This window comes from Desarmillaria tabescens (genome assembly GCF_030435595.1).
Source record: "Desarmillaria tabescens strain CCBAS 213 chromosome Unknown EV420scaffold_335, whole genome shotgun sequence".
Taxonomy (NCBI): domain Eukaryota; kingdom Fungi; phylum Basidiomycota; class Agaricomycetes; order Agaricales; family Physalacriaceae; genus Desarmillaria; species Desarmillaria tabescens.
Genome location: NW_026848634.1, coordinates 4,605 through 16,048, shown reverse-complemented (window position 1 = coordinate 16,048; position 11,444 = coordinate 4,605). Strand labels below are relative to the sequence as shown.

At 49.3% G+C, this 11,444-nt stretch overlaps 1 protein-coding gene across 1 annotated transcript; it reads right to left on the bottom strand.

Moving 5' to 3' along the window:
* Positions 1-5,180: 5,180 nt before the first annotated feature.
* On the bottom strand, positions 5,181-8,045 carry EV420DRAFT_1320453 (uncharacterized protein; the record flags this gene model as incomplete). Its single annotated transcript, XM_060468713.1, has 2 exons — positions 5,181-6,361; positions 7,178-8,045. 2 exons carry the CDS (start codon positions 8,043-8,045, stop codon positions 5,181-5,183), a joined length of 2,049 nt encoding a protein of 682 aa, XP_060321346.1.
* Between the last annotated feature and the right edge of the window lie 3,399 nt (positions 8,046-11,444).

Genomic DNA, 11,444 nt, shown 5'->3' with positions numbered 1-11,444 from the left:
TGCTGCGACTTCCTCTTCCAATGTTCTCCAAGTTGTTGAAAAGAACCTTCCAAAGAGCGATCTAAACTGGACCTTTGCCGAATTTGACGGGGATTTCGAGCAGCACGTCAAAGAGCAAGTGCGAATAGAATATCGCCGGCCATCGACCTTGTTTACACCATCAGGCCGTATCAAGCTTGTACGGGTGGGAAACCAAGACGCGGTGTTACTCGTGCTCCACCATGCTACGTACGGTAAGAAACGATTACCTTCAAGAGTGATAGCCCCTGTTGATACATTATTTCTACTAGATGCCTGGTCTGTCCCTCTTCTAGTTGCAGATTTGTGTGCATTGTACCAAGGCTTCGACTGTCAAAGTGCTCCAGACTTTACCGGGTTTGTCAAACACGTCTATACTATGTCAGATAAGGCCACCGAAGCCGAATTTTGGCGAGACTCGTTGAAGATTAATGGCTCTTCAGTTCTGAAGCCCAAGCACCCTTGCTCAGATCTGAAGCAGGTGTTTGTGCGGGCTCCTGCTATCATTAGTTCGACAGACTTGTTGCAGTCGCGCTGTCAAGCGGCTGGTCTTGGTCTTCAAGCCTTGGTGTTGGCAGTCTGGGGTCGCGTAGGCAAGAGCTTAACAGGACAAGACTCTCCTGTGTTGGGCGTGTACCACACCAGTCGCGCAGCCTCATTCGACGACCTCGAAAGGCTTGCGGGCCCTTGTGTCAATATTCTGCCTATGTGTATCCCAGCAGCTGGTCTCGGTCAAGTCGGCGATGTAGCGCGCCAAGTTCAAATAGATCTCGGAAGGCGTACTGCATTCGAACAAAGCGCCTTACCGGAGATTCTCAAGTGGGTCCAACACGACGGTCCGCTTTTTAATATCTTCATCAATCTCCTTTGGCATGGCAACAAGATCCGGACGATCTCTCAGGATTCGCTTCTGCGGATTTTCCCTGTACGCGTGTTTTAATTTTTGTGTCATGGACAATTCGCTGATCGTTCCTGCCAAGGTTGGGGTGCCTACTGACTATGCTGCTCAAGAGCCTTTCGAGCTTCGGTCGTCGGTCGACGCATTGGATCTTTCATATCTTCCCAAGGTATGCGCGCAGACCTTGTGCTACCATGAATTAGTTCTGATTGACGTTGCTAGCATGGGTTGTACATTGATGTCGCTTTGAATGCGGAAACGAACACGATTGGAGTTGCTGCTCGCTGTCATGAAGCTATCCTGAATGAGGAAGAGCTTCGGGAAGTAATTGGTAGTTTCGCGGACGGAGTAAAGGCTGCTATGGACGAAATATGATCTATTATTTAAAGTACGATAATTATTGGAGAAATACAAGGTTTCTTGTGTCAGTTCTTGACTTGCGTCAACTGACCGGGCTTTGGGTGTGCACGGAATCGCATCTACGTCGCATATCAACATACCAGGTCGGTAATAACTATTCGAGAGCCCCGCTCCTGGGGGCTCCCAGTGTTACTTAATGAGGAGCCCTGCCCTAGCGGCGCCAGCAGGGAGCACCAGCCGGACTTGGCGAGTAATGATGTGAGTGGCTCATGGGTGCTCACGCACTCACGAGTTTGGGTTGCGGAACTGAAAAATGCATTTAATATTCGTTTATACCTTTATATACACGAAGAAAAGAGGTTATCTGATATATATATCATTTTGTGGGGGCCAGGGGGAGCTTCGGTTAATTCTTTGCACAGCGAGGTAACAATAAGTAAGGTGAGATAAGTATAAGAAAATGGGCAGAATCGTCGCAGTTTGATATTACTCCAGGACAATATTTACTACTTACTGGTTAATGCTTGGTAAGTACTGGCTAATAAGTACAAGGTCCCACAAATTAGTCACCAGGAAATCACCAGCCTGAGGTCCACCTCATCTGTATGAATGCTTCTACCAGTCCATAGCTGACAACGACGGAACTGTGTTCACAACCGGCGAGGACTTGAGGAAAGACGCCGGGGACGCAAACTCAAATATGGTACGGGCATGGCCGCTCGGCCGAGAGTGAAAACTTCGAAAACCCTGGGGCTCCTGAAGAACCCCTCAGGGAGCCCCCGGAGCGGGGCTCCCCAATAGTTTTATTCTACCAGGTCTTTAGGAAACGATTATCCATGTTTTTGAGTCGGCTGGAGAATTTACGTATTGGCAGCTTGGCGGGTATGTAAGGTGGATACCAAAATGCCCCAGGTTTTTCCGAAAGAAATTGGCGAATACGTACCTAAAGTAATGATGAGCTATGGGTTTGAGCCAAGGACAGGACCCTTAAGCCCGGTATGGCGGCCCGGAGGTACATTTTGACGCGTCAGTTCTTTTCCGTCTTTTCCACGTTTCTGTCACTTCCCCCGCAGCGCGATCACGATGGCGGTTCTTGTTCAGAAATTTGAACGACATTTTTCGGGCCCCCTTCTCAGGTTCGCGGAGTTTTACCCATCGGTGTCTCCTCGGAGTCGAACGTGTTCGAGTTCGAGTTCATGATCAAAATAACGACCTTGGTCACACGACCGAGAAGTATCCGGTTGCTACTGGATATTGGCGTTTGCTTTGCCCTTTTTTCTATTGCTTGTACGCTCGGCGACACCCTTGCAGGCTACGCTTAGTGAGAAACATCTCCAGATATTCTCCGATCCCAGGCCCGTATATAAACTGCGTCTTTTGCTCCAGGATCTGAACCAATCCAACTCACTACAACCAAAATGTACAGCGTAGCTGCTCTCGTCGCTTTCACTCTCCTTCGTTCTGTCCGGGGCCAACAGGTTGGCACCTACACCACAGAAACCCATCCCACTCTCACTGTCCAAGAATGCACGTCTGGCGGTAGCTGTACCACACAGTCTAAGTCAGTTGTCCTTGACGCTAACTGGCGCTGGCTCCACAGCACCAGTGGCTACACGAATTGCTACTCCGGCAACGAGTGGGATTCTTCCCTCTGCCCTGACGTCGACACTTGCACGTCGAACTGCGCCCTGGATGGTGCAGATTACTCCGGCACTTACGGTATCACCACCGACGATGATGCGCTGACTTTGAAGTTCGTCACTGGTTCCAACATCGGAAGCCGTGTCTACCTTCTCGACGATGAGGACACCTACCAGATGTTCAACTTGAAGAACAAGGAGTTCACCTTTGACGTCGACATGTCGACTCTCCCTTGCGGCCTCAACGGAGCCTTGTACTTTGTGGAGATGGATGCAGATGGTGGAAAGTCGGAATACTCCACGAACGAGGCTGGTGCTAAGTACGGAACCGGTTACTGTGACACCCAGTGCCCCCACGACCTCAAGTTCATCAACGGAGAGGTGTGTTTTCTTATTTCTGTTCTTTTCTGTTCTCACGCTCTCTCAAAGGCCAACGTTCTTGACTGGACTCCTTCCGAGACTGACTCCAACTCCGGAACCGGCTACTACGGCTCGTGCTGCAATGAGATGGACGTCTGGGAAGCCAACTCCCAGGCGGCCGCCTACACTCCTCACGTTTGCAATATTACTGGACAGCAGCGCTGCTCCGGCACCGACTGCGGTGATGGTGACGAGAGGTACGACGGAGTTTGTGACAAGGATGGCTGCGATTTCAACTCGTACCGCATGGGGGACAAGACCTTCCTCGGCACCGGTCTAACAGTTGATACCAGCTCCAAGTTCACCGTCGTCACTCAATTCATCACCTCCGACAACACCACTTCCGGAGATCTCGTTGAAATTCGCCGTATTTACGTTCAGGACGGTGAAATCATCCAGAACTCCGCTACGAACATCGACGGCATGGACTCGTACAACTCCATCAGTGATGACTTCTGCACCGCCCAGAAGACTGCCTTCGGTGACACCGACTCCTTCGCTAGCCATGGTGGATTGGCGGTCATGGGTGACGCCTTTGAGTCTGGCATGGCTTTGGTGATGAGTGTTTGGGATGACCACACTGCCAACATGTTGTGGCTTGACAGTGACTACCCTGCCGATGCTGACGCCTCCGACCCTGGTGTCTCCCGTGGATCCTGCTCAACAAGCTCTGGCGCACCAACCGATGTCGAATCCTCGGCCGCTAGCTCATATGTCATCTTCTCGAACATCAAGTACGGTGATCTCGGATCGACCTTCAGCAGCTCATGAATGTCAGCCTTTCTCCTCTGTTTCCACTATCGCGATGCTCACTCTCATTCTTTAGGTAAAACGTCAATAGTTGGCTTTAGTTGCTTTCGTTTTTATTTCTTCTTGTCAGTTTAGATGTCTCTATGGGTGATACTGTATTGACGTCCTTTTCAGATCATCTATCGCTATTTTCACGTTCATTCGTCTCCTCTTGCCGTTTCAGCTGGTCTGATTAATTGTCAGTCATTGTAAGTAAGTTTCTGCCCAAACTCTTTGCCCTTCCATTGATCATCATGTGTCAGATTCTTGCACATCGTTATACAATGCAACAGCGCTCGGTACATGCTAGAACAACCTAGATACAATCTACGCTGTAGAAACGAATAAGAATCTTTACTCAATCCCCAATAGTTAAGCAACTTAAGCTCAAGGCTGTAGTGACCTGCGGGTTACGGAAGATAACGAATGTGTCATCATTTCTCACATCCTTAGCGCGTTCATTACTAGTATGTTATATTTTTACGTTCTGCATCGCAGGTTCAACACCTCGTATATAATTATGCCCAAAAAATTTAAGGGAAAGGTGTTTCTTGGAAAACTGGATTGATTGGCCATCTCCGCTGATACAGCTCAGGTAAATAGAAGTAAACTACTCCTACCGACCTCGATGGCTCGTTGTGAGAAGTAATGACAGTCGTAGCAACATTATCTACTAGTGCATGAGTCCGAAATGACAGCGAATATGCACATTCCCTCTGAGTCTTTCCGACTACCGTAATCCTGATCGTCGCAGACCAGCTGCGCCTCGCTGACATCAGCTGCAGATGATGTCGACCCGGGATAACGAAGGGTCAAGAAATATGGCTGTCACGCTGCAATGGCTTTACAGAGTGATAAATGCCAATGGAGGTTGCAAGGATACATGAAACGAGAGAAAATGAACTGGGGGAGGTCCGCGGAATAGTCAGCTCCTTGGAAAACTGGAAAACTGGATTTATTGGCCACCTCTGCTGATACAGCTCAGGTAAATAAGCGCAAACTAATCTACCTCGGTAGCTCATTGTAAGTAAAGGTACACGTATGAAGGGAAACGGTCAGGACGATAAGATAGGAGATAAAAAGGATGGTAAATCAATGGCTACGGCGTTATTATTCTTTTTCGATGGAGCCGGACGTACCCTTCGCTTATATTCCGCCCAAATCCTGCCAGCCAGACGAATGCATGACGTGTGCCACGTGTGAGCGATGCGTACCAACAGACGACTTGTCTTCGCTCCCGGCAAACCAGTAAGTGCGGGCAAGGGTGGCGTTAGGCCAAGGTAGAAGCGAGATAGAGATTGGGGCCAAACGGGGCCATCTTCAAAGAGACATCGGACCACCTGAAGAAAGGACCTGCAAATGAGCAAGGGTACTTCTGCAGAGTCCAGGATACGGGATGTCTCAGTAATCAGTGTTTGTGTGGCATGTTGACGGAAGGAGCGATACACAGGGCACGAGACGAAGACGTGGTGGACGGTTTCCAGTGCATCGCATCCACTGATGCACATGGGGGATACGTTTCCGAAGCGTCGGAATCGTGCGTACGTCGTGTCCAGCTGATCTGATCTCGCGTAGAGCTGTACCAAGGCTGAATATGCCGAGGAGGCCCGCAAATAGGGATGTTCGGGAGGTGTGTGTTGGTCGTGGAACGGCAGTAGCATCGTCATGGCAGGGCGGAAGTCTGGGCTAGAATAAGCAGCGGAAGTGAGTACAGATGGCAGATATGATGATATACTTGTTTCAATGTAGCCGTCGTTTGGTGAGTAAAGCATAAAAGAATCCATAAAGAAAGTAGGTAAGGGTGCGGGAGGTGGCCAAATTTGTAAATGCTGAGAACCTGATGCGAGCCGATCTGCAAGCGCATTAACTGTTGAAGGGGTCGAGGAGGAGTTGGTGTGAGCTGGAGTGTAGATGATATTGGGAGGATGATGTGGTGGTGGAGAATGCTGCAAGAGATGAAGGAGCCATCGGTAGAGCGAACGACCAGGAAGAGATGACCATTGATGAGGCAGAGGAGGGAGGTGGAGAGCGGAAGATACAATACGAGAAGAGTTGAGGTGGTCGGTATAGAGAGTTGGAGAAGAGGGTAGGTGAGAAGGGGGTGATGGTAAATTGTATTGATGTATTGTTGATGCTATGAGTCCGTACGTCTCGCCATGATAAACCCACGCTGAAGTACGGAAGCAGTCGAGATTCATGGCCAGGGCAGAGGAATGAGAAATTGACGAGAAGGTTACTGAACGTTGATGTCAGAAAGAGGGTGCAGCCGGAAGCATAGATGCGTCAGATGCGAAAATCCCAGGAGGAATGGAGGTGGGAAAGGGCGCGTGAGGGGAAACAGCGTAGTAGGCATTGATGAGATCTTGTGCTTGTTGCATACGCAACCTTGGAGGTAAACCCAGGAACCAAAGGGGCTCCAAGTCCAGACACTGACTCGCAGCTGCACCACGGAGGAGATTGTCATCCGTGCCAGCGATCTGTATGCGAGTTTGGCAACCAACCGCTCTCCGTCGTCTCCCTACAACATTATCTGTCACGTCCGAGTCCGTAGCCATATACCCATTGACCAGATCCATCAGCGTTAAATCGGAAAGCCACTGTGAGGTTTGTAACCACTGTTCTTGAGCGCGAGTGGTAGCATTTTGAAAGTGGACATTGGGATGAGGTTGTAGTTGCACAACGTCATGTTTTGCGGGATCTAGGGTGAAGGATGCGATGTCAAAGAGGTGAGTCAGTCCGGCATTAGCCAAGTTGGTTATAAACTGTGGTGGTAGACTGAGACGAGTGTGTAACGTGCGATTCAGGTGACGCAGAGACACATCGCCATAGAAAAGGAAAGAGAGATCCGTGTTACGGATGGACAAACCGTTTTGGCGCATAGTGTCATGTGCAAGCCGCCACTGGAAAGGCAGGCCACTTTGTTGCCGCATGAACGAGGTGTTGAGAGACGCGCCGTGAAGAGGAAAGACACAATGGTTCAGTTGACATGTCCAGTCCGCGAGCGTGATACGAGCCATATCTCAGAATGTTCCTATATGATGGTTAAGGTCACGAAGCAGGCCGTTCACGGCTGCTACGCGATTCAAGCGAGAGATAGAGGGGAAATCAAAACCATGGAGTGACAGAGGTAGCGAAAGCAAGGTAGAGTTAAAATGAAAAGGAAAGGAGAAGTACTCGTGTACCTTTGCTGTGATCAAATGGTCCAAGTGAACAGCGTCAGTCTCTGTAATTGGCTGATAGGCCAAATGAGGCCTGAGTTTTGAGACTAGGCACTGTGAAAGGACACGGCGTAGTGCCGGCAAAGGAAGGCGAAAATTTTGGAGTGAAGGGAAATCAAAGGAAGATATCAAACCCTTGAGCTTGTGGTACTGCGCAGAAGGATCATTGATGGAAAGACGCAGGAACTCGATGTGAGAGGTCGACACCGAGAGATCATGTTGGACTAGGATATCGGGCTGTGCTGGGTGGACCGATGTAACTTGGAGATGAGAGGGAGGGTTAGGAACGTTTCGAAGGAAGGCGGCTACGGCGTTATTATTCTTTTTCGATGGAGCCGGACGTACCCTTCGCTTATATTCCGCCCAAATCCTGCCAGCCAGACGAATGCATGACGTGTGCCACGTGTGAGCGATGCGTACCAACAGACGACTTGTCTTCGCTCCCGGCAAACCAGTAAGTGCGGGCAAGGGTGGCGTTAGGCCAAGGTAGAAGCGAGATAGAGATTGGGGCCAAACGGGGCCATCTTCAAAGAGACATCGGACCACCTGAAGAAAGGACCTGCAAATGAGCAAGGGTACTTCTGCAGAGTCCAGGATACGGGATGTCTCAGTAATCAGTGTTTGTGTGGCATGTTGGCGGAAGGAGCGATACACAGGGCACGAGACGAAGACGTGGTGGACGGTTTCCTTGGGTGTACTCATAATTGCGGGAAACGGCCCGGGAATCCGGCGCACGTGGGAAGGCTCTGTTCAGTCCGGATGAGCGGGCCGGAAGGAATGAAGCAATTCGCTGCTCGACCAGTCTTCACTGTCAGGCAAACAGCAACAATGAGCGCCTTTCACTTCAGTTGACATCTGTGCAGTGAAAAGATTGCTTCTATGCTCCCCCCGCTTCCGCCTCGACTAACATCCCACGGCAAGGCGTTTCCATTGATTTTGTGTTGATTTTGCCAGTTCTTCGGTCATTCAACGCCCACCACCATTTTTTTCCGGAAAATGGAATGCAAAAGATCGTGTAAAACTCAAGGACACGTACCCTGAGCGTGAAGGTGATATCCAGTCAGCGACAACGATTCAAGCTTCAAGGCTTACTGGGCGGCACGATCAATGCCAGCAATGTTCTTTTCAACAGCTCGAATCCATGGCAGTTCCGTCCATGCAGATCTGCCAGTGACCAGACCCACATTTATATCGAGTGTACCGACCAAGACTCGTGTGTATGGCTCCGAAAGGAACCATCATGCGAGTTACGGCAACTTTATACGAATCTTCGATTTTTATTCGTCACATCGCACTCCGCCACCTCTAACAGTTGCGTCAGTAATCAAAGAAGCGCGCTTTCTTCGTTTCAATGAGGACAAGCAAACAGTGATAGGTCTGTGAAGGTATGCGTCATGGGATAGGTTGCTGGGAACCACAGGTGACAGGATGATGTCTGATAGATCCCATGCACATGCACTTCAGGCGTGCCTTTTGTTTCTTCCTTCCTGCCACCTTAAAGATTCCGCATTTGGCACGGAGCCGAGTTGATCCTGACGAGGAATTTGAGCAAAACGTAGGGTCAAGATTCAGATAATTGAAATAATGGTGACTGAGGGTTTCAGAATCTAGGTTGTTGGAAGAGAACTTGAAGTGGATGGCACCGGTAGCTACCCAAGCTCAAGGTCACCGAGGGATACGACCCGCCATGGTGTGAACACTTGCAATCAGCGTTGGCATTTCGGTCTTTTTTCTTTGTCAAGCAATCATTGACGTCCTTGTTCGCTCCTGACGCGTCGCCGGCACTCTGCCGTTATCTTCTCCTGATACCGCGTGCTGTTGTCAGTCCATCGGTCCACCGGGCTTGTGACGATGTTCTTGTTGGTCAATTCAGTATCAAAGGACATATAAGCTCGTTTAACCCTAGGGGACAGTGCTATCAACCTATGTCTTCCACAGAACGCCTTCCTTTTCTCCCACCGCCTCCCAGTGCCCCTAGTCCTCTTGGCCAGTACAGGCTCCTCTCTCCGCGAGCGAGCATTCGTGTCTCACCTTTCCAATTGGGTGGAATGTCCATTGGTACTGCATGGGGTCAAGGAATGGGAAAAATGACAAGGGAATCATGTTTTGAGCTTCTGGACGCCTTCTATGAGTTAGGTGGTAACTTTATAGATACGGCGGTGAATTAGTGAGTATTTGCGGAGATACCAGACGCGATACTCATTTATTCTACGCTCTATAGTCAAGATGGAACCTCCGAAGAACTCATAGGCGAATGGATGGAACTCCGAGGTAACCGGGACCAAATGGTGATTGCTACCAAGGTGTGCCTCTTAACATTACTAGAAAAACATCAATTTCAATTTAATAATTCTAGTACAGCGGTCCTTGGAAACTTCACGACAATAGTGTATCCCAAAAAGTCCATTACCTTGGAAATGGGAGCAAAGCCCGACACCTAGCAATTAACGCTTCGCTAAAACGCCTACGTACCGACTACATCGATATCCTCTATGTTCATTTCTATGACTGGGAGACCAGCGTCGAAGAGCTGATGACCAACTTGCACAATCTCGTTGTATCTGGCAAGGTATTACATCTTGTGAGTTTCGATTTCCTTCCAGCACAAGTAACATTCGAAACGCTCATCACGTACCTATCATAGGGTATCTCGGTAAGCCTTTGAAATTGAAGACCCGGGCGGTCAGTTCAAACCAACTTATGTAGGATACTCCTGCATGGGTTGTCGCAAAAGCCAATCAGTATGCTATTGACCATGGAAGGACTCCGTTCTGCATCTACCAAGGTCAATGGAATTTGACGGAGCGATCGTTTGAACGTGAGATCATCCCCATGGCTCGCGACCTAGGTTCGCACGTCTGTTATCTGCTTGTATAGTATTAGGACTGACTACGGTTTCCAGGTCTCGCTCTCGCCCCTTGGGGTGTTCTTGGAGCAGGCAGACTCCGTACGGACGCGGAAGATCAAGCACGAAAAGAAAACCTTGTAAACGAGCGAACAGGATTTACGCAGGACGGTAAATCAGAGCGAAATGAGGCCGAAATCAAAGTTTCTGCTGCCCTTGAGAAAGTCGCCAATGAAGTTGGCGCGAAGAGCATCCAAGCAGGTTCGCTCGGTCCTCATCCATCCCTGAACGAATGGATCTGAAGAACGCCACAGTTGCCATCGCATACCACCTACAAAAGACTCCCTACGTCTTCCCAATCCTGGGTGGTCGCAAAATCGAGCATTTGAAGAGAAACATCGAAGCACTCACGATTACATTGTCGAAGGAACAAATTGATTATCTCGAGAGCGCTCTGCCGTTTGATCCTGGATTCCCGAACTGGTTAATTGTGAGTAGTTAGTTATTTCTTGAGTGGGTTGGTGTTCTGATACTTACCTCTGTAGGGTGGTGGTGCGGGGTCATCCTCTATGATCAATTCCTTTGCGCCGGTGTCTGTGTGGCCCAAGGCGGAAGCTATCAAGCCCGCCAAGTAGGCTAATGAAATAAGACTCTACCCTTTATGAGGTGTGCCCGACCTCGGTCTTTTAGTTATTCGATTCCGAATCGTCGGAAAACATTTTGATAGCTTGAAAGAATACCTCCCCGAACTTTGAATTCCAAGGATAAGTACAGACAGCGCGGCTCATATAATGCAATGTTACGAAAGACGGGAGCGCGACTGATAGAAAGGACTATCTTGGCGAGCCTTCCAAGCTGTCAATCCAAGCGCGCAGTTTTCGTGAAAACTGTGAACTATTTTTGTTTCGTTCCACCCCCCCTTGACAAGCACCTGAGCGTGCAAACAGGCTGAAGGCTCGCGCACAACACCGATGCACCTGTTGCGAGCTCCGCAGTCATATCAATTGAATCGTTTTGATTCAAAGAATCAATCAGGAGCTGACTTCCAGTCAATGCTAGTCTCGCTCTAGAATGAGGGAGGTAGAACTTTTCAAAACGAAACGTTGCTACATCTTCAAAGCGCGATAGCCATATATAGTGAAAAGTGTACATATATCATCCGGGACATTAAGGCAAGATATTAGATAAACCAAAGGACAAGAACGTATCATCTTCGAGAATGGCAACACTGAAGATCCATCAAGTGGCTCGTAGCC